The sequence below is a fragment of the Vigna unguiculata genome, chromosome 4 (assembly GCF_004118075.2).
Source record: "Vigna unguiculata cultivar IT97K-499-35 chromosome 4, ASM411807v1, whole genome shotgun sequence".
Lineage (NCBI taxonomy): Eukaryota > Viridiplantae > Streptophyta > Magnoliopsida > Fabales > Fabaceae > Vigna > Vigna unguiculata.
In genome coordinates this window covers 29,811,111-29,834,219 of record NC_040282.1, presented here as the reverse complement: position 1 = coordinate 29,834,219, position 23,109 = coordinate 29,811,111, and the positions used below count along the sequence as shown (strand labels likewise).

The window sequence follows — 23,109 nt, the reverse complement described above, 5'->3', positions numbered from 1 at the left end:
CAATAATTGAAATTTTAAATTTTTATGCGATTTTTTTTTTTCAAAATTTGTATAAAAATTTGCAACGAATGAGTTTTCTATAAAATTTAGTTCAAATGTAATTTATCCATGGATAATCAATCAAATAGAAATTTAAAATTCACAATAAATCACCTGCAAAAGAAATACATAGGAATTTTGCCTCGAACATTTTTGTCCCAAATGTAAGGCCCACTTATATTTTTGCCCTAATGTTTAAGGGATGCCCCAAATCAGTTGGTGGGTTGGCCTATAAGGAGCCAAAGACCCTAAACCAGCTAACACACTCTCATTCTCTGCACTTTCATAAACCAGTTTACCTCTCACTCTCTTAGAACAACAATTGTGCTCTGATAGGGTTTGAATCTCATTCATCGTCAAGCTAGCTCAGTCATGTTTTCTAAGTCACGTAAGTGGTTACTGTCCCTACTCTTCCTCTCTGGTTTGGTTCTTCGTGATTTTTGTTAGGGTTCCTTGTAATAATCTCGTGCTCCATCTGTATTAAGGTTTTTAGCTCTTAAATCTGCTCTAGGAGCTGTCGTGCTCATTCACTTAAGTATCAAAGTCATTTGGCTAGCTCTTTCCAAGTAAGGGAAGCTAGGGTCTCGCCTTTTTAAATAAATCTTTGCTTGTTTTTGGGTCTGTTTCGTATTTTTGAAGTGTGCATGGTATTTAAAATGATATGAACTTGAACTGTGCATTTGCTCTGGTTGAATCTTTGTGCTGGCCTGTGTGAACAGTGGAGGATCTGATATCCTCGCCCAAGCGAGTGGTGCTCGCCTAAGCGAGAGTATCAGAAACTCCTCCCAGGTACTGCACGAGCTGTCGCTCAAGCGATGAGCTTCTATTTGAGCGAGAGTTCATCTCACTCAAGCGAGGAGGTCTCGTCTAAGCGAGAGAGCGCGACAGCGCCACTGTTCCCTTTTCGAGCTCTCGCCTAGGCGAAAGGAGCTCGCCTGAGCGAGGGACCCCTCTCGCCTGAGCGAGACCCTTATGCCTGAGCGAGAAGTTGGGCGAGAATGCATTTAGTGTTGTTTTTCCCTCTATACTTGGATGTTTGCAGTATGTTTGAATTGATTGATCTGGTAAAGCACGAATTGGGTGAATGTGTATGAGTAAGATGATTTATGGTCTGTAATGGGTAAGTTTAACATGATCTTGGCATATGAAATGTATGGGAAGGTTGGTTATAAAAGTAGCATAGAATTGGCATGAGAAATGATCCTATATTGATTTGTGAAACATGATTTGTATATGGTTAGGGCGTAATTCCACGATAGTTTCGTGGTGGTGCCTCATTGGTTAGGGCGTAATTCCATGAGTCTCTAGGTGAGATCTCATGGTGGTGCCTCAGTTGGTCATGACGTAATTCTATGACCCCTGTTAGTGGGAGTTCATGGTGGTGCCTCATTTGTGTAATTTAGTAAGGATTCAAGGTAAGGATTACATCCTAACGCTATAAAGAGTTAGTTAGTCTCACATAGAGCATATTGGCTCAAGTGGTGAGAGTAGCAGGAGGCCTAGAACACTTTAAGGGCTAACCTTGTGCGTGGGGGATGAAACACTGGAACGATTAGCTCGGTAGAGCAGCTCGGTAGAGTAGTAATGGCCACCACAAGTGTAAGCATCCGCTGAATCCGACTAATTATACGTATCTGGATGAGTCGTGTCTTGTGTCTAGTGTATTGGTTGAAGGTCATAACATGATTGGATGATGTATGTATTTTGGACTGTGAAAGTGTATATAATTGTATGATAAATCCTTTCCGCTCTAGCTTACCTTTTCTGCTTGTTTATGTTATGTGTGTGGTTTTCTCTTTTTGCAATGATCATCAATTTATTGATGTGAGCAGATGCGAGAACTCCCCGTGGTCATCAGGGTGATGGAGGTTCCGCTGCATAACCATCTGGGCTAGATTCCGTTCATCGGAGTTTCTTTTAGAGCTATGGCCCATGTATCGTCTTGTCATTGGGCTTTGTTTTGAAATATTGTCGATCTATTATTATACTTTATTACTAACATCGTGGTGTGCCTTAGTTCATTTCTTGTTTTCTTTTGGACAACTGTAAGGAGTAGGGTTTATACTTCACGGCTTTGCTTCTCATATTATGTGTGACATTTTATTTAATTAAAGTCATTATTTAAATGGGGTGTTACACAAAACTTGTAATATCCTTTGTTGCGAATTATATTTGTTACGAATTTTAAATCAGAAAATAAGTTTCTTACAAATTTTAAACTCGTAAATTTTAAAACTAAATTGATGAATTATAGATAAGTTCATGTCAATTTAATTTGTAAAACAATTCGTAGAAAAATCATGTAAATTAATATTTTTAAAATAGACTTTTTTTCTTAAAAAATTAATGTGTAAATTAAAAATAAGAGTTTAAATAAATTTACGAGATAATTGTTACAAATTAGTTTAGAGTCTATTTAGACAAGTTTATTAAAAAAAAAAACACTTATAAAAGGAAAAAATATTAAACAAATATTTTTTCGTAAGTTATTTAACGTGTATACAAAGTTTATAATATAAATTTAGAGAAACTTTATATGAGAACTTATACAAATTAATTTATGCATAAATTAATTTTATTCTATGAAGAAACTTATTCACTTTTCCTTATTATTGCTCTCCTAAAAGTTACACTAGAGAAGTTTTTATAAACATTACCTTGTTCGAAAACTAATTTTAACTTATCACATATTTTTTTCTAGAAGATCTTAAAAAATCATTTCAAACATGATTTATTTTTATAAAATTAATTTTTCAAAGAGTTATCCCTTTATAAATATAATATTTTAATAAATCTCTCTAACACATGTTATTAGATATCTAGAAGTAGTTTGTTAAAAATCCTAATGGACATATAATATGCACTTGTGTTGCTCTTTAATATTTTTTCAAAGAACATTTGGTTGAATTACATATCGAGGACTCTCGAGTCATGATGGTATTTTCAAATATCAACGAATTATAATATTATTGGAAAATTTATCAACACATGATATGTATGATTATATATGCAATGCTCACGTGCTCCTTGCCTGACCGAAACAAATGTAAAAAATCAAAACTTGGAATTAGAACAAACAAATTTTTTGGCGAACCAAAAAATCACTTAAACTCTTCACTTCCCCAACCCCTCCAAAATACAAAATTCCAGACCACTTTTTCAAAAGAAAAAAAGTTATTTTGATACTATAATTCTCAAATAACTATCATTTGATATCAACTTTTTTAATAAAATATTATTATTTAAATAAAATATTAATTCATATGAATGTTAAATAGTAATATTGGTGTCAAACTACTACAGTCCTTTCTAAACTAATTAAATGTTTAGACTCTCTATTTGCCTTTTCTTTTTTTACCATTTTTACCAAACTTTTTAACCTTCGTTCACTTGCTCTTGATATAAGAAGTCGTGTTGACCTTTTTCTGCCTTTCCTTTCAAATTTGATCCATATCTTTGATTTCTGAACGCACATGAGCATTCGAGATTGAATGCTGCTTCTGGCTGCCTCTAAAATTTCTGTGACCTCTTTGATAGGATCCTGTATAACAAGAATTCATATAGTGTTTCACGTATAGCTTTTATACTAATAAACAAAAATATCCTACAAGCATGCATTATCTTTTAAATTAGCAAACAACAATTACAACACAATTATTTACTACAAAGTTGACAAACATGACACAAATGTGACATATTCAAAATTGAGATTCATGACTTGTGATGAACCAGATTAGTTTTTGCACCACTCTCTGTCTTTATCTACACTCGAACAGAAATTTTATATTTATGCTCTAATTCTTCAAGGTAAGTGAATAAAATTTTGTACCTTTCCATTTGCAGCAACTCGGTCACCATTGCATAATAAGTATCAACATAAATATGTGGTTATGAATTTTGTACCTTTCCGTTTGCAGCAACTCGGTCACCATTGTTTAACTTGATGTACTTTTTACTCCTCTGGCAGCAAAATGTTTACAAGAGATGAGATACATGACACGTTTTTTCAAAAAACTTAAATAAAATTAAAAAAAAAAAAACTGTCTTTTTTATAAATCAATCACAACCATCATCCGCGACTAGATCAAGGACAGCTGAGTACAATCTAAAAATATTGAGTATCATTAGAACCAAAACCAAACAAGAAAAAACTAAGAACACGAGAATCAATGGATTGTATAAATAAACTGAATCATACATGTTGAAAGTCATAACATAATATACAAGCAAAAAAATTAAGTATCAAAACACAGACATAATCAGCCAAAACTTTTTTGTTTCAGAAACATAACCACCATGAATATAGGATATATTGTACGATGAAGTATGTAATTCGGATAGAAACTTACTTGATTTTTTGGAATTGAACTTATATATAGTGATCTCTCATCCTTGAAACTCAGGGGCTTTCTCTTAACCACGTGCTGCTAAAACTCAACTTAACAGAATCAAAAACTAATCATCATATTTTTCTGATTTAACTATTCTAGTCTTCTTTCACTCAAATCCTAATAAAAGCATACCCAAGCAAAATAGTCCACCAAATTTTCTATCAATTTTAACCTACAAATTCTTATAAATGACACGGGGGAAACGCATTTCCTGGATGCAATAGGGAAAGAAAATTGCATATCAAACTCTGGTAGAGCAGGCAGTTTTCACAATTTTCTATCAATCATACAGTATATTCAGTGGGGTGGCATGTGAATTTCTAGTGTGATATACTTGAAAGAACGTAGTGATGTAACCACCACACAATATTTAGTATATATCTGTTCTGTACGAGTAGTCAACTACTTTCTTCCAAAGGCATAAGGCAGTACTTAATACAAAGAGAAATACAACCTGGTAAAGATCATTCACTTTAAAAGTTGAAAAATACAATGACCAAACTTAAAGAATATTCAACAACAATATAAATGAAATAAAACCTTTTCTGCCTTTTTCCATGGGAGTACTGATTTCTAATTCGATTTCCTCCTGCAATCAATATATATACATATCCCCAAGAAATTAATACCTGAAAATGAACATCTAGAATAAAATTATCGAGATTGATTCCAAATTCAAGTTTCAGCAGTAGCCACATACCTTTTCCTTATTATTCTTAGATTGTTGTTCCAGAGAGATATATTTTCTTATTATCTTTTTCATTAAAAAAGCACCCACTTGTATTTTTTACTTTATTTTTTTATCTATTTTATAAATTTATTCATAACTCCTGTTTGTCATGTAATTAAAGTCTCAATTCTTCTCTTCTTCTAAATTTTTAAATAAGTTGATTCAGACTTTCTAATTGACATGTCTACATATTTTTATACAAAATAAAAAATTATAATATATAAAACACTATAATATATCAAATACTATTAAAAAAGATAAGTATATAAAACGAATGAGTTAAAACAATAAAACCTGCTCCAGACTGTCAATAAAGTAAATTCGATAGTAGATTTGTAGTGTCTTAAAGTCTCAAGTTTTTTTTCTCTTCCTCAAGTCTTAACCTTTTTTATAAGCCTGCAGAGTTTATTTTAAGTTTAATCATTATAAAAATAATTAAAAAAAATTATTGTTTTTCTCAACTTGATAGTAAATCTTTTTTCCCTTAAATTATTTTTCTACCAAAAACTCAACTTTAAATTATGCCTCAATTAATCTATTATCTAAAAAAGACTAAACCTTAATATAATTAATAGTTTTGTAGAAAAATTTTAACTCTTTATCATGATATATGAAAAAAAAAAAAACTCTTGAGAAACTTGTAAATCTAAAAGTATTGGAAAAACAAAACTTGATAAAAGCAACTCATTTCTAATTAAAATACAAATTCAACAAACAAAATAAAAACAATAGCAATACAAATAAAAAGATAAAAGCATACTAACCATAAATAAGGATGAAAAGGTAGGTACACACAAGTAATATGAGATTCAAAAGAAGTAATATGCCACAATAATATGAGTATAAAATATAAGAAAATAAGGAGAGACAACAAAAATTAAAGAGAGATAAAAGAAAAATAAAATCAATATTGATTATAAAAAAATAAAATCATTGTCTTTTTGTAAACAAAAACATAATTTACTAAAAAAAAGATTTTAATTCATTAAATATCATTTTTAATATCGATACAAATTAATAAATATTATTAATAATGTAATTATATTTTATTCTCACATATAAACTTATAATTAATTTAATAGAGCAATAATTATAATAAAATATTACTTTTAAGGTTTTTTTATTAAATATAATTTTATAATTAATTTAATAGAGATATATTGATATTGAAAAAAAATTAAGCTTTTTTTTCTTAAATATAATATTATAATTAATTTAATAAAAAAATATCACTATAAAAAAAAATTTGAAATTTTTTTTTTGAAAGACCTAAAACAAATATTTTTACTTACTTTAGTTTTGAACCGGCCGATTGGATAAAGCACTTGACTATTACAAGTTCTAGATTAAAAATGATATTAGAACATAACATTAATTACTCCATACATCTATATTTTCTTAAAGAGTAAGCAAATATAAAACAAAGACAGGAAAATATAATACATGTGTTGTGCAAATGCAATTTAGAGCACTATATAGAACATGAAATATTAGTCTTTCAGAATTTTGAACTTTGTTTTACTATAATTGCAATATTTTCAAGTACTCTTTCATTTTATGAAATAAATTTTATTTCTCATTTGATTGGAATTTGGTCCACAATAATTATAATATATTTTAATTGCTAATGTGCTGTCAAATCAAAGTCGTTTTCCTTTTTATTTTTTAATCAGGGACTTTTGAAGTCTTCGTATTCATCTTTCCAGTTTTATAAAGTCATTGCTATTATTCTAGCCATAATATAAAGTTAGGAAAAATAGATAAAAGTGCTTTTTAAGTTAAATTTTTAGGGAAGAAATGATTTTATGTTAGCAGTTGTGTCCAACGCAAGAATTTATTCTCATATATTATAAGAGATAATTTAATGGTTAAAATACTATTAGGACATGCATGCCATTTTATACCACTTTTTTTTTTCGAAATTTTGTGTTAGAACAAGTTTATTGTTAAAGATGAAATTTTGCAAAATAAATTAAATTTATAAATTGAGTGAATTTCATTCAAAATATTATAACTGTAAGAATAATTCATGTTTATATGAAACCATATTTTGTATAAAATAAAATAAAAATTATAATTATAATGTATTTGGAACAATTTAAAAATTGTAAATATACTTGTCAATAGAACTAGGACCAACAGTGATATGCTATCTATATGTATAATATATTTACAAAGACATTAAGTTTTAAAAAGAATATTATTTATAACATACAGACATATAATTAGATATCATCATTATTAGTAACTTTACTTTTACGAGAGTGGTTTTAGAATTTATTTCCTTTTCTTTATATATTTTTGGATCTATTAATGTCTATATCTTTGATATGACAATATAAGTTTATTATAATCTAAAATTGTTTATATAATTTAAATAATTATTTATTTAAATATTATAAACAATTATGTTATGCCATGAATAGGGTAGACATATTACTTATATATCGCAAAAGTTTTGGCTGATAAAGAAAAACAACGAAAGTTTTAAAAGTTTTGTTGAAGTAGTATTCAATTTATTTACTCTTATATTAATATTAAAAGAATATAACATATTTGACATATCCAATAAAACCAAAAGAGAAGAAGAAAGAGTTATAAAATCATTATAACTAATCGAATTAATTGGGATAAAATTAATTATGTTAATATAAAATTGTTAATAAAGTATGAAAGTGTAATGTTGGATGGGTCACACCTTGAATCTCAATATCCAATCTTCCTTGTACTCAGTGTTTAAGACGTTGGATATGTTTAGATGATTTTTTTAAAATAATTTTAAAATGAGAAAGTAGAAAACAATAATAAAGTTTAAAAGTTAAAATAAGATTTTAATTTCCTAAATTTTTTAAAAGTTATTATGTTTTTTAATTTATACATAAGTTATTTTTAACATATGAAAAAAAAATTAATCTTACTTTTTATGACTCATTTTCATATTTTAAAATTGTTTGGACAGAAATTTGTTGATAAGAGACCGATTCAAAAAGAAACGTTTCACACGCTATGCAACGTGAGATATAAGCCATTAAAGTTTCTACTATTGCAATATTTTTTCAAAGTCTCTTATACATATCAAATCAAAGTTATTTTCTTTTTCATTTAGAATTGTATCCACAAAAATTATAATATGATGAGTAGAAAATGCTATCCAAACAAAACTCGTTTTCCTTACTTTTTTTTTAATCAAAGACTTTTGAAGTCGTATTATTTATCTTTTATTAGTTTTAAAACATTGTTTTGGAAAAATATTTAAAAGATTTTTGAAAATAAATTATTTTTATTGTTAGTGTCATGTCCAACTTAGAAAAGTATCTCTTTTCATAAGTTATAAAAGATATAATTTAATGGTTGTATAAATATTAGGATAAGTTCTACGCTTATTAAGAATCACATTCATGTAATTTTACTATTGAAAGAAAAAAAGAATTTCCAAAAATGTAAATTTAAAATGTGAGCGTATTCATCAAAAATTATTAAATTTAAAACTAATTTGTGCTTAGACGAAATCATATTTTGTATAAAGTGAAAATGTATAATTATGACTAGATTGATTTTTACATGTCAATTATCTATAGCGTATGTGATGGGTTGAATATAAATTTTTCCAAGTCTTATCCTCCTAAATTTTTATCACTTTATAAAGTTCCATCAGTCCTAATCCTTCAAATACTCAACTCTTACACTTGACTTGTTGCATGAATGTGTTAACATATGAACACTAAGGAGTTTCTATGGATTCGAGTGATAGATTGAATTTTTCAAACAAATTAAAAAATAAATTCAAACCAAATCTAATAAAATATATTAGATATAAACTTCAGAGTCATTTTAACTAGAAGAAGTTATATTGAAATTTTCTAATCTAATTTAAATTCAGTCATCCAATTAGATTAAATTTAGATTTTTTTTTCAAATTAAATTTAAAGGAGGAATTTTATCCCAATATTTTGACATTTTTTTTCAGGATAGTCCTATAGTTTTAAAGTTCTAAATTTTGTTCCAATTTTAATTAAAATTAGATAATGCAGTGACTTTCATTAAGATAAGATTAATGGTGTTGAGAAAATGACAATATGATAGAATATGTATATAACATCATAGATGAGAGGAATAAAAGTGTTATTGTTCTCATGTCATACGTCCATAAATCAATGGAAATTTGATGAAGGAGAAACAAATGAAGGAAAAATAGATAAGAAAAGGTAGACATTAAGGACAAATTTGTAAAAAAATGCAGACATTTATTGGTTATCAGATCACACCCGGCAATGTTTATAAGATTAATACTAATGATGCAATTTTTAATCAACTCAGCATCAGTTAAGAATTCAAATATGAGTCTAAATCTTATATTGAGTAAAAATAAAAAAATTAAGCATCGCATACAGAATGTTCTATTTACATATAGAAACATCACAAAAACGAGCAGGACCTACCATTATATCATTGATCAACAAAGACTCTTATAGAAGATTAAAAGGACACATGCAAGTGAAAAAGTCTTACATGCAACAGAAACTAGAAGAATACCATGGAAAAAAGGTAGGAACTTAAACTTATGCGAACGGAGAAATTGATTAGTCCAAATTGAAGAGCTCGCTCCGAGATCACTCATACGGTCTCAAATCTTCAATCAATTGAACAAAGAACTAAGAACTAGAACTCCTAGAAAAAAGTTAGGGAACTCTAGAAAAATAATTTCTAGAAAGATAGTCTATTTTAAAAAAAATGAAATTCATTTATAACAAAATAATTTATACTAAAACATTTTAATATTAAAATAATTAAGTTTTATTATTTTTAAACTACTATCATTACTAAAATGTCTATTTTCCAAAGTTTTACTGTATATCACAAAAAATTTAGAAGTTTTGGCTGAAAATAAAAACAACAAAGTTTTAAAATTTTTGTTGAAGTAATATTCACTTTATTTACTCTTATATTATTATTAAAAGAATATAACATATTTGGCATACCCAATAAAACAAAAAATAAGAAGAAAGAATTATAAAATCATTATAACTATCCAATTAATCGGGATAAAATAAATTATGTTAATAAAGTATGAAAGTGTAAGTAGGGGTGTCAAAACGGGCCAACCCGGCCCGTTTTGGCCCGTTTTAAATGGGCCGGGCCGGGCTGGCCCGACAAGACAAAATGGGTTGTTTTTTTGGGCCCGGTCCGTGGGGTGGCGGGCCGGCGGGCCGGCGGGCCAGCCCGCCATCCTTTTCCTGATATGTTCATTTTGTGGCCCAAAATCAGATTTTAAATCTTTTCATTTCAAATTTAGTTGACTACATGCAAATATGCTTATATTAACATACTACATATGCATTAATACAACAATAGTCCATCATCACAAAGTCCAAACAAATTGAAATGATTAAAACAAAATGTAAATGACGTCTGCCTCTTTCATAGTCATCATGAAGATCACGGTTGCAGTTCCAAAGTGCAAGCTACATAAAAAAAAAAACAGAAGCATTATTTATCACAATGAATATACAAACTATGTTATTACAGTGAATATACTAAGTATCTGTAATTTATATTAACTATGTTACTCACCTTCAATTTTCATCAATATCCAATTCAGTGCCAGGGTTATTAGATGCAGCCTTAGAAGTACTACTCTCAACTATTCCATTGTCATCATCATCATCATCTTAAAAGAATACATGGAATTATTATTGAAAATATTATTGAAAATATTTAAGTCAGAATTAAAAATTCAAAAGTTACCATATTCACGAAACCCATGCATCCAGCTGCTAGTACAAATAATTGCTTCAACATGTTTTGACAATAGACGACTTCTATACTTATTCAAGATCCTTGAACCAATGCTGAAAGCAGATTCAGATGCAACAGTAGTGATTGGAATGCTCAGCAAGTCCCTAGCCATGATTGACAAATATGAGAAACGTTGACTATTACTCTTCCACCATTCAAGAACATCCATACTTTCAGTAATATCAGCATCCAATGTTGGCTCATCCAAGTATATGTCAAGTTGGTTCTTCCCCGTATTAACAGAAGCTTGAATCTTGCGTTGTTTTAATTCCTAACATAAAAACAATAATCATAGATTAATCAATAAGTTTATGCATAGTAATTTATGTACTAGAAAGTAATATGACTTACATGAAGTGCATTGGACTTGATAGAATCAATTGAGGATGATGTTGTTGACATATGCATATCCATATGCTTACGCTTTAGGGGATTGGAAGTGTCATTCTTGGAACAATATTCAGAGAACAACTTGTACAATTTTTCTTTAATCTTCTTTAACTTTGCTTCCCAAGTTAGAGGATCTATCTTCTCAAAGCAATAGCCCAATGTTTCCAACTTCATCCTTGGGTCTAAAATTGCCCCAAATGCAAGGACAATGCTACATTCATCCCAGTATTTATCAAACTTTACCATCATCCTTTCAGCCATATCTCTGATAACTTCGTCTTCATCTTTTAAGCTTTCCAGTAAATGGGTTTGGATGGTCCACACTTGTAAAAAGTACAAGTTTGATGTAGGGTAGCATGTGGCAGAAATCATATTTGTGATCTCATAAAAAGGCACTAAGAAAACACAGATTTTTTTCACTCTTTTCCATTTCTCATCACACAGACAATACTTATAATTTTCATCAACCAAGTGGAAACTTCCAAACACTCGTTTATATTTGAGGGCACTTTCAAGCATCAAAAAAGTAGAGTTCCACCTTGTAGGAACATCTATACACAAAGCAGTTTTTGCATCAATGTCCCCTAATTTTTCAATGCATTGTTTAAACTTCATCATCCTACTTTCAGAACCCTTTACATACTTTATGCTCTCCCTAATAAGATCTAATGAATCACCAAGAGCTTTTAGTCCTTCTTGCACAATCAAGTTAAGAATGTGTGCACAACAACGAATATGCATAAACTCACCATCACATACCAAAGAATTTTGCAAAAGAAGCTCACTTTTTAAAGTTCTAATTAGAACATCATTAGTAGATGCATTATCCAAAGTCAAAGAAAATATTCTTTTCTCAATTCCCCAATCATGCAAAAATCCATTTATTTTCTTTGATAGCTTAAAGCCAGTGTGAGGTGGTGGGAAGTGGCAAAAGTTCAAAATTTTAGAGCACAATTTCCAATTTGTGTTAACATAATGTGCTGTCAGAACAATATATCCCTCACCAGTTATAGAAGTCCACAAATCGGATGTCAAACAAATCCTATTTCTGATTTTCCTGAACTCCTCCTTTAGAATTATTTTTTCTTTCATATGTATTTTCATGACATCATTCTTTATTGTATTTCTAGAAACTAAACATGCATCAGGATTGATATAGCTTATCCAAATTCTAAGAGCTTCATACTCAACAAAGTTGAAAGGTAAACCGTGTTGGATAATTAAATTGGCACACAACTGACGGCAAACCATTGGATCTATTCTTCTAGCTTTTAACTTTCCTTGCCCATCCACTATCATTTGCCTAACATCTTCAAATTTAAGTTTAGTACATTTGTCTATGTGACGCTTCAGATGAGATGTGCCACTTTGACTACCAATAACATATTTTTTGTTGCACCCATTACACTTTGCCCTCTCTTTTCCATCATCACCAGCCCCAATCCTTGTAAAATATTTCCATACATCAGAAGTTCTTGACTTTTCAGTTTTCTTACTACTAGAGGATTCTCTAAGTTTTACACTATCATCATCCATATCCTCTTCAACCGCATCAACATTCTTAGACTCATACTCATTACACACAGTTTCAGTTTCATGATCTTTACTTGGAGGAGGACTACTATTAGACTCATGCTCATCCATGATATTAAATCTGGTTCACTAAATCCTAATAACAAGATGATAAAACAAAAATGAGTATACTGACTCTTCTACAAAGTTACATCAAACTTACAGCAAAATGAGTATACTTACATCAAAATTAGAAATTCCCCCACCGTATAGCATCCAAATGGGGACTGTCTTCTTTTCAACCTTTCGCAAACGTGAAAATTAAGTGGCCAAATCCTTAAGAACCTGTAACATCAGGTCAAACACAGTTTAGTACAACTTATTTAAACAAAGGATTGGGGGAATTTCAGATATCATAACAAATCCAAATATCAGAACAAAGTTGAAAATTGAAGGATTGGGGGAAAATTGAAGGATGAACAACGAAATTGAAATTGGGGGAAAGTCACGGCGACGGGGGAATTAGGGTTTGGAAAGTACTGCGGCGGGGAGAGAAGGGGATCGGAGTCTGCCGGGGTGGATACAATCGGCGGCGAGAGTGGGTGGTGGTGGAAAAGCGACGACGGCTTCAGTATAAGAAGGAAGGAGGGTCGAGTCGAGGTAAGAGGAAGCGTCGGGGGAGTTAGGGTTTGGAAAGTACTGCGGCGGGGAGAGAAGGTGATCGGAGTCTGTCGGGGTGGAGACAATCGGCGGCGAGAGCGGGTGGTGGTGGAGAAGCGACGACGGCTTCAGTATAGGAAGGAGGGTCGAGGTAAGAGGAAGCGTCGGGGGAGTTAGGGTTTCGAAAGTACTGAGGCAGGGAGAGAAGGTGATCGGAGTCTGCCGGGGTGGTGGAGACAATCGGCGGCGAGAGCGGGTGGTGGTGGAGAAGCGACGCTCTGCCTCTGTGTGTGTGGCGCAGAGGTGAGAAGAAGAGTCGTGTTGTGGTTTGGTGGTGGGGTGGGGGGTGCGCGCAGTAGGAAAGGGTGGCACTGGCAAAGGAATAGGAAAAAATTAAGAAAAGCAGAAAAATGAATTGTGGGTAATGTGTGTGCGCAGTGTCCTGTCCTCCACCTGTTTTTGTCTTACGGGCCGCGGGCTGGCCCGTTTTGGCCCGCGGGCTGGCCCACCGGGCTGGCATGGGCTGGCGGGCTGAAATTCGTGGCCTGGCCCATACCTTTTCAGCCGGGCTGGCGGGCCGGCCCATCGGGCCGGACCCATTTTGCCATCCCTAAGTGTAAGGTTGGATTGGCCACAATGCACCTTGAATCTCAGTATGCAATCTGCCTCTTACTCTGTTTAAAACGTTGGATATGTTTATGGATGATTTTTAAATAATTTTAAAATAAGAAAGTAGAAAACAGTAATAAATGTTTTAAAAGTTAAAATTAGATTTTAATTTCTAAAATTTTATTATATAGTTTTCTCAAAAAATATACACTTTTATTTTATACATAAGTTATTTTTAACATATAAAATAGTTAATTCAACTTTTTGTAACTCATTTTCATATTTTAAAATTGTTTAGACAGAAATTTATCGAAAAGAGTTCGGTTCAAAAAGGAACGTTTCACACACTATAGAACGTGAGATGTAAGTGATTTAAAGTTTTAAACTTTTGTCTACTACACTTGCAAAGTTTTTTATGTTTTCAATTAAAACTCTGTCCACAAAAATTACAATATTTTAAAAATAAATATATGCTATCCAATCAAAAGTTGTTTTCTTTACTTATTTTTAATCAGAGACTTTTGAAGTCGTAGTATTTATCTTTTATCAGTTTTAAGTCATTGGAATTATTCAAGCCCTAATGACAAGTTAGGAAAAATATTTAAAAGAATTTTTCAAACTTCAATTTTAGAAGGTAAATTATTTTTACTATTTTTTGTATGTCCAACTTAGAAAGGGACTTCTTTTCATTATAAAAGATATAATTTAATGGTTGTATAAATATTAGGATAAGTTCTACAGTTATTAAGAATCACATACATGCCATTTTACTTAAAGTACTCATATTTTATTTAAGAAAATGAAAAAAAAAAACTACTTCGTGTACCAAGATGGGTGATAAATCATAATTTATAAAAGTTTGTAATCAATTTTAAAGTCCTTTTCTTATTTTGTTCTTTTTGTAGACTTTTGAAGTCATCTCCCTAAAATTTTGTTAATTTTAAAAATATAATTAGTTATTTTGCAGAAATATTTTTATCAACTTATGCTTTGAAATTGATGTTATTCTACCAATAATTAAGAAATACAAAATATTCTTTAAAATGTAAGGCCCATTAAAATTCTTATTCTTTTCTGCCCTAAATTAAAAGGGTTGTCCCATGTGAGTTGGGCCTAAGGGCTGGTCCAAAGGGAACCAGACCCCTAAGTCTGCCCTAACACATCATTCTCTTCTCATTTCAGAAAAATAGTCGCTTTGCCCTTTCTTTCCCTAAAACAGAACCTCTGCTAGAGTTCCACTCTTTGGCCTCTTCAAGTGAACTCCAACCAGATCTCCACTTTACGTAAGTCTGTTCCAACTCATACCTTGTTTCCATTTAGTTCCTTCTTCGTGGTTCCAACACTTCCAGGTACAGAAAGTTAGGGTTTGCGTCTTAATGCTTTATTGATAAGTTTTGTGGCCATTTTCGTGATCTTGAATGCATGATTGAAGTTTTGGTGCTGCGAATATGTACTGTGTGTTTGGTGCGATTAAAATGTTTGGTCTATGCATGCGTGAACAGTGGAGGGTCCTGCTTTTCTCGCCCAAGCGACCTGTCTCGCCTAAGCGAGATTAGAAGCACTCGCCCATTTTTGCCTGCGCAAGCTATCGCTCAGGTGATGAGCTCCAGCTTTGAGCGAGAGCATGTCTCGCTCAGGCGAGGAGGTCTCGCCCAAGCGAGAGTGCGTGACAACGCCACTGTTCCTCTTTTCGAGCCCTCGCCTAGGCGAAGGGAGCTCGCCTGAGCGAGAGACTCTCTCGCCTAAGTGAGACTCTTCTGCCTGAGCGAGGGGCTGGGCGAGAATGCACCAGGTTCTGTTTTCTCTATTGTTCTTGTATGACTACTATATTGTTGGGTGATTTGGTCTGTTTAAAAACATGAGAGGCACGATGTGTATGTATGGGATTGGTTCATGAATTTAATATGATGAGTTGGTTATGGAGTTGATATGAAATATGGAGGGATTCATGGATAATAAATGATGACCCTTGACATGGTGTTGTTATGAGCAATAATTCTATATTCATCGTTGGGAAAGATGTGTTGGTATGAATTTCACATGTGATTCAAATGAGAAGGGATTGTAAAGGTGGGCATGTGACTTATATATGCATGATAAATATTTCTGATTGATTATGATTGGTTTGTGGTCAGTGCGTAAATCCTTGAAATCTCTAGGTGAGATTTTCAGGGTCGTGCTTTAGTGGTCGGGACGTAATTTCATGGCCCCTGTTAGTGGGTGTCCATGGTGGTGCCCCATCTATATGGTCTGGTAAGGATTCAAGGTAAGGTTGCATCCTGACACTCTAAGGAGTTAGTTAGTCTCACTTAAAGCGGACTGACTCCTGTGGTAAGAGTAGCAGGAGGCCTGAAACTCATTAAGGGCTAACCTTGAGTGTGGGGGATTGATCCATGGTAACACTTGTAACACTTGTAACACATAGCTCGGGGGTGAGCAGAGGTATCCACCACAAGTGTAAGCATCTGCTGAATCCGACCAGATTATATGTATCCGGATGAGTCGAGTCGAGTCTTAGTGTATTGAATTGAGGAGTCATAACATGCTTGGATGACGTGTGTATAATTAACTTTGAAAGTATATATGATTGCATGATAAAACCATTTTTGGCTCTAGCTTACCCTTCTGTTATTTTTGTGTGTTCTGTTGTGTGGTTCTCTCTTTTGCGATGATCATCAACTTGTTGATGTGAGCAGATGCGAGGAACACCCGTGGTCAATAGGGAGGTGATGGTTCCGCTGCTTAGCCTTTGGATTGACTTCTGCTTTTGGACTTTTCAATTAGGGCTAAGGCCCATGTATTGCTTTCTCTAGGAATTTGTTTAAGTCATTATCACTCTCTTACTTTACTTTGTACCTGGCATCGTGGTGTGCCTCTTTTATTCGTCCTTTAAGTAATTGGGATATATGTAGGAGTGACGTTATACTCTATTATTCTCGCCTCTTATATTATACTGTGTGACATATCCTTTATTTAGCTTTATTAAATAAATGGGGTGTTACATAAAAGATATTATTAAATATTTTAGTGGTGACAACTTGAAAAGTTTATAGAAAGAAGAATAACTTGTACAATTTATTTTCATAACTTAATAAATTATTTTACACGTATATTAGATTAAAATCTCAATATGCAATCTGAATCTCAATATGCAATCTGCCTCTTACGTAGTGTTTAAAATGTTGGATATGTTTATAGATGATTTTTTAAATAATTTTAAAATAAGAAAGTATAAAACAGTAATAAATGTTTTAAAAGTTAAAATGAGTTTTTACACTACTAAAAAACCTCATATTTCCTGTAAATTTTGTTTTAAAAAATTTTTCGTAGGAAATACTAGGGGTGGCAATGCGGGTCGGCCTAGCCCGTTTAGGCTCAGCCCACACAACGCGGGCTGGCCCGCCCTACCCTGCATACTCCTTGGCCCGCGGGCCCGTGGGTCGGCCCGCTTTTTTTAAATTTTTTAAATTTTTTTTAAATTTTTATGATAAAACTTTCAATGTTTAAAAATTGGGAAAATTTAAGAAGTTCACAAAATTAAGTAAAGACTTTGGGGAATTAGATGATAAATTGTTAATTCAACATTTTCATCATATTCATACTATGACATACACAATGTATTCTTTAAATTTTAGCACATTAAAAATTACATAATACTTGTCTTTTCCAGTTATACAAGAATTTGAAATGTTAATGCTAGAGTCCATAAAAGAAGTAATTAATATACACAAGTGCAAGTTTTTTTTTTATGCGGGCTTGCGGGCCGGCCCGCGGGGACCGCGGGCATATGCGGACCAAGCCCGCGCAGGCCTGCGGGCTCATTATCCTGTCCCGCCCTGCGTTTTTTCTGCGGGCCGGGCCCGCGGGCCAGGCCCTAATTGCCATCCCTAGGAAATACTTACAAATTTTGTTATGAAAAAAAATTTGCAAGAAATTGCTACTATTTTTTTACAAAATATTTTGTATAAAACACTCTTCGCAAAAAATTTTGTAGGAAATACTTACGAATTTTATAATTTTGTAGGAAATAATTACCCACAAAATAATTACCCACGAAATAAATACCTACCAATTAAGATTCTAAGGAAAAATGGCAAAAAAAAGTTTTTCTTGCAAATTTTTTCAACAAATTTGCAAGAAAATTCTCCTGTAATATAAAAAATTCTAGGTTTATTATATAGTTTGCTCAAAACATATGTTTTTAATTTATACATATATTATTTTTAACATATAAAAAAAATTAAATTACTTTTTGTAACTTATTTTCATATTTTAAAAATATCCAGACACACTTAAACTCATATTTTCTGCCAATTTTATTTTGAAATTTTTTTCATAGGAAATATTTATAAATTTTCTTATGAAAAAAAATTTGCAGAAAATTGCAGCCAATTTTTTTGCAAAAATATTTTGTATAAAACACTTTTCATAACAAATTTTGTAGAAAATACTTACGAATTTAATAATTTTGTAAAAAATAATTACCCACGAAGAAATTATCTGTCAATTAAGATTCTTAAAAAAATAATAAAAAAAGTATTTTCTTACAAATCTTTTTAACAAATTTTAAAAAAAATCTTATATAATATAAAAAATTTTAATAGTGACAGAAAGTTAATGACTAAAGACCGTTCAAAAAGAAATGTTTCACAAGCTATAGTATAGATCGTGCGCTATATAGTATAGAACGTGAGATGTAAGTCATTGAAGTTTCTAAAATTGCAATATTTTTCAAAGTCTCTTATACATATCAAATCAAAGTTATTTTCATTTTCAATTATTTTTAATCAGAGACTTTTGAAGTCTTGGTGTTTATCTTTTATCAGTTTTAAATCAATGCAATTATTCAAGCCGTAATGATAAGTTAAGAAAAATATTTAAAAGAATTTTTCTAACTTAAATTTTAGAAAATAAATTACTTTTATTATTAGTTGCATGTCCAACTTAGAAAGGGACTTCTTTTCATAAATTATAAAAGATATAATTTAATGGTTGTATAAATATTAGGATAAGTTCTACATTTTATTAAGAATCGCATACATGCCATTTTACTAAAAGTAGTAGTATTTTATTTAAAAAATAAAAAATAATAAAAATTACTTTGTGTACCAAGTTGGGTGATAAATGACAATATATAAAAGTCTGTAATAAATTTTAAAGAAGTCTTTTTCGTATTTTCCTCTTTTAGTAGACTTTTGAAGTCATCTTCCAATAATTTTGTCAATTTTAAAGTTGTGGTTCATTTTATTTTTATAATTTTGATTGGTTGGTATTTTGCAGTTATATCTTTATCAAACTGCTTGGAAATTGATGTTATTTTACCAATAATGAAAAAATAAAAAAATAAAAAATATTATTAGATATTTTAGTGGTGAAAACTTAAAAGAGTTTAGAGAAAGAGAACAACTTGTACAATTTGTTTACGTAACTTAATAAACTATTTTACGCGTATTAGATGAATACTTTAGTCTTCTTTTTTCATGTTTTAGTTTTTTATACATTAAATTTCCACATTAAAAGAACTGATTGAGATATTTGTTTATTGATAAAGTTTTAAGAGTTTCAATTCAATATTTTATATTTGTAAAAACATTTTAGCCATCTTGAACTAATAAATAGATCAATAGACACAGCTACCAATAATTTTGTTAACCTATTAAACGATTATATTAAAAATATATAATGAATCCTTTTAAAATATAAAATACTAAATTAAAATTTTAAAACGTAGTATACCACAACACAGAAATACAAAAACATAAAATAGTAGTTTGTAACACTGTTTTTGTAGTTTGTGTAGGTGGGTGAATCTAGAATGGTATATATATGGCTTAATGGGAATGGTAACCTAATCAATATCATCTCTTTTGATAGATTGTGAAGAAGAATTGAGTGTTTGTGATGATAAGCATTAGAGTGTCAATGATGAAAGTGAAAATATTTATGGTGTGTTTGGTGGCATTCCAGATTGTTGGTGGTGAGAAGGAGATAAGGTGTTTAGAAAGGGAGAGGGAAGCACTCCTCCGATTCAAAGCTTCCATTGTTGATCACCATGGCATGCTGTCTTCTTGGACCACTCCTGATTGCTGCCAATGGAAAGGGATTCGCTGCAGCAACCTCACTGCTAATATCGTAAGCCTCGACCTTCATGGTGAGTATGATTATGAAACTGAATCATGGTCTTATTATATCAGCGGAAAGATCCACCAATCATTGATTGAGTTGCAACAATTAAAGTATCTCAACCTCAGTGACAATTCTTTTTCACATATCCCAGAGTTTCTTGGTTCTCTCAGGAACTTGAGATACCTTGATCTCTCATGGTGTGGTTTTGACGGAAAAATTCCAAGTCAGTTTGGGTCTCTTTCTCATTTGAAATACCTTAATCTCGCTTCGAATAATCTTGAGGGTTCTATCCCTACTCAACTCGGAAATCTCTCCAAGTTGGAGTATCTTGATCTCGCAGACAATTCTCTTGTCGGAAATATACCATCCCAACTCGGAAACCTTTCTAAGTTGGAACATCTTGATCTCACAAGAAATTTTTTTGAAGGAAATATTCCATCCGAATTTGGGAATCTGTCAAACTTACAACAGCTTTATCTTGGGGATTATTACAATGGAGTACTCCAAATCAACGATGGGGGTAAGTTCCTATCTAATCTCATTTCTTTAACCCATCTTTACTTGTGGTCCGTCAATGGTCTTAATACTTCTCATACTTTCCTGCAAAACATTGTCATGCTACCAAAACTAAGAGAGTTAGGCTTAATTGATTGTAGCCTTTCTGATCATTTTATCCTTTCATTGAGGCCTTTCGAATTCAACTTTTCTACTTCCCTTTTGGCCTTTCATCTTTCTGACAACACCTTCACGTCACCCGTGATATTCCAGTGGGTGGCAAATATCACTTGCAACCTTGTTGAGCTAGACCTTTCTTATAACAACTTGGAAGGTTCTGTATCCAATCATTTTGGCTTGGCAATGAATTCTCTTGAGCGCCTTGACCTTTCCTTTAATAATTTCAAGGGTGAGGTTTTGAAATCCTTCGTGAATATATGCACCTTACACTCTTTATACATGCGAGGAAACAATTTAACAGAAGACCTTCCATCAATTCTTCATAATATGTCTAGTGGTTGTATTAAATACTCGCTACAAGATTTGGATTTGGGAGACAATTATATTACTGGATCTTTATCGAACTTTTCAACATTTTCAACTTCGAAATCATTGCATCTTTCAAATAATCGATTAGTTGGAATGTTAAAAGAAGGTAACAAATTACCATTTCGATTGGAATTTTTATCACTCTCATCAAATCTTCTAGAAGGCGGAATTCCAAAGTCATTTGGCAGTGCATGTGCTTTGCGCTCATTGGACATAACGGATAATAACCTGAGTGATGAGCTTTCAACAATAATACATCACTTGTCTGGATGCGCTAAATACACACTAGAACATTTGAGCTTGCAAGGAAATCAAATCAATGGTACGATTCCTGACCTTTCAGCTTTTTCAGCTTTGATGTCATTGGATCTTTCAAACAATCACTTGAATGGAAAGATAAGAGAAGATAGTAATTTACCATTTCACTTGGAAACTTTATCAATCTCATCAAACTTTCTAGAAGGTGGAATTCCCAGATCATTTGGAAATGCATGCGCTTTGCACTCATTAAGAATGGAGGATAACAGATTGAGTGTAGAGTTTTCAATAATAATTCATCATTTATCTGGATGTGCTAGATATTCATTAAAAGAATTATATCTACACATGAATGAAATCAATGGCACACTAATTGACCTCTCAATATTCACATCTTTAAGAGTGTTATCTATTGGTGAAAACAAGCTAAGTGGAAAGATTTTAAGAAATATTCAATTTCCACCTCAAGTAGAAGAATTAGACATACAGTCAAATTCCTTAAATGGTGTGTTCACTGACTGCCATTTTGTTAATGTAACCAAGCTATCTTACTTGGACTTATCTAACAATCCATTAACCTTGACATTTACCCAAAATTGGGTCCCACCTTTTCAGTTGAGTTCGATAAGGTTGAAATCTTGCTTGTTAGGTACATTTCCCAAATGGTTGCGAAAGCAAAATAAATATGATGAACTTGACATTTCAAATTCTAAAATATTGGATGTGGTTCCAAGGTGGTTTTGGGCTAAATTAGCTTCTGGAAATGTGGGTTCAATAGATATTTCAAACAATAGTCTTCATGGTATAATTCCAAATATTGTTGGAAAGAACATTGTTGATTTCCTAATTCTTTCATCAAATCAATTTGAAGGTCCTATTCCACTATTTCTACGAGGTTCCATATTTCTTGATTTATCTAATAATAATTTATCAGATTCGCATTCATTTTTATGTGCTAGTGGTCCTGAAAAAATACTATATCAGTTAGACCTTTCACATAATCATCTTTCTGGACAAATTCCAGATTGTTGGAGCCATTTTAAGTCATTAGCTTATTTAGATTTGAGCCACAACAAATTTTCAGGAAACATTCCTACTTCATTAGGATTGCTTCTTGGTCTTCAAGCATTATTATTAAGAAACAACAACTTAACACATGAGATCCCTTTCTCCTTAAGACGTTGTACAAAGTTAGTGATGCTTGATATGTCAAACAACAATTTATCCAGGCAAATCCCTGCTTGGATCGGGAGCGAAATGCAAGAGTTGCAAATCTTAAGTTTGGGAAGTAATAATTTCGATGGAATTTTACCATTACAAATTTGTTATTTGAAAAGCATCCAAATATTTGATCTCTCACTAAATAACTTATCTGGAAAAATTCCTGCATGTATAAATAATTTTACATTAATGGTTAACAAGACGTTTTCAAGTTATTATGGACGCCATGGGTATTTTATCAACATTAGTGATTTCGAAACCTATCGGTCATACAATTTGAATGCATTCTTGATGTGGAAAGGTTCAGAAAAAATATTCAAGACTACTGAGTTA

The 23,109-nt window shown here is 31.7% G+C and overlaps 2 protein-coding genes across 2 annotated transcripts; one reads left to right on the top strand and one right to left on the bottom strand.

The window, feature by feature from the left end:
• Positions 1–13,380: 13,380 nt before the first annotated feature.
• LOC114180709 (proline-rich receptor-like protein kinase PERK10) lies at positions 13,381–14,104 on the bottom strand. The gene is made up of 2 exons (XM_028067011.1): positions 13,987–14,104; positions 13,381–13,889 (listed from the first exon to the last, which is right to left on the bottom strand). The coding sequence occupies exons 1-2, from the start codon at positions 14,102–14,104 to the stop codon at positions 13,381–13,383; spliced, it is 627 nt and encodes a 208-aa protein (XP_027922812.1).
• A 5,948-nt stretch (positions 14,105–20,052) lies between these two features.
• LOC114180708 (receptor-like protein EIX2) lies at positions 20,053–22,847 on the top strand. The gene is made up of 2 exons (XM_028067010.1): positions 20,053–22,680; positions 22,785–22,847. Exons 1-2 carry the CDS (start codon positions 20,053–20,055, stop codon positions 22,845–22,847), a joined length of 2,691 nt encoding a protein of 896 aa, XP_027922811.1.
• The last annotated feature ends 262 nt before the right edge of the window (positions 22,848–23,109 follow it).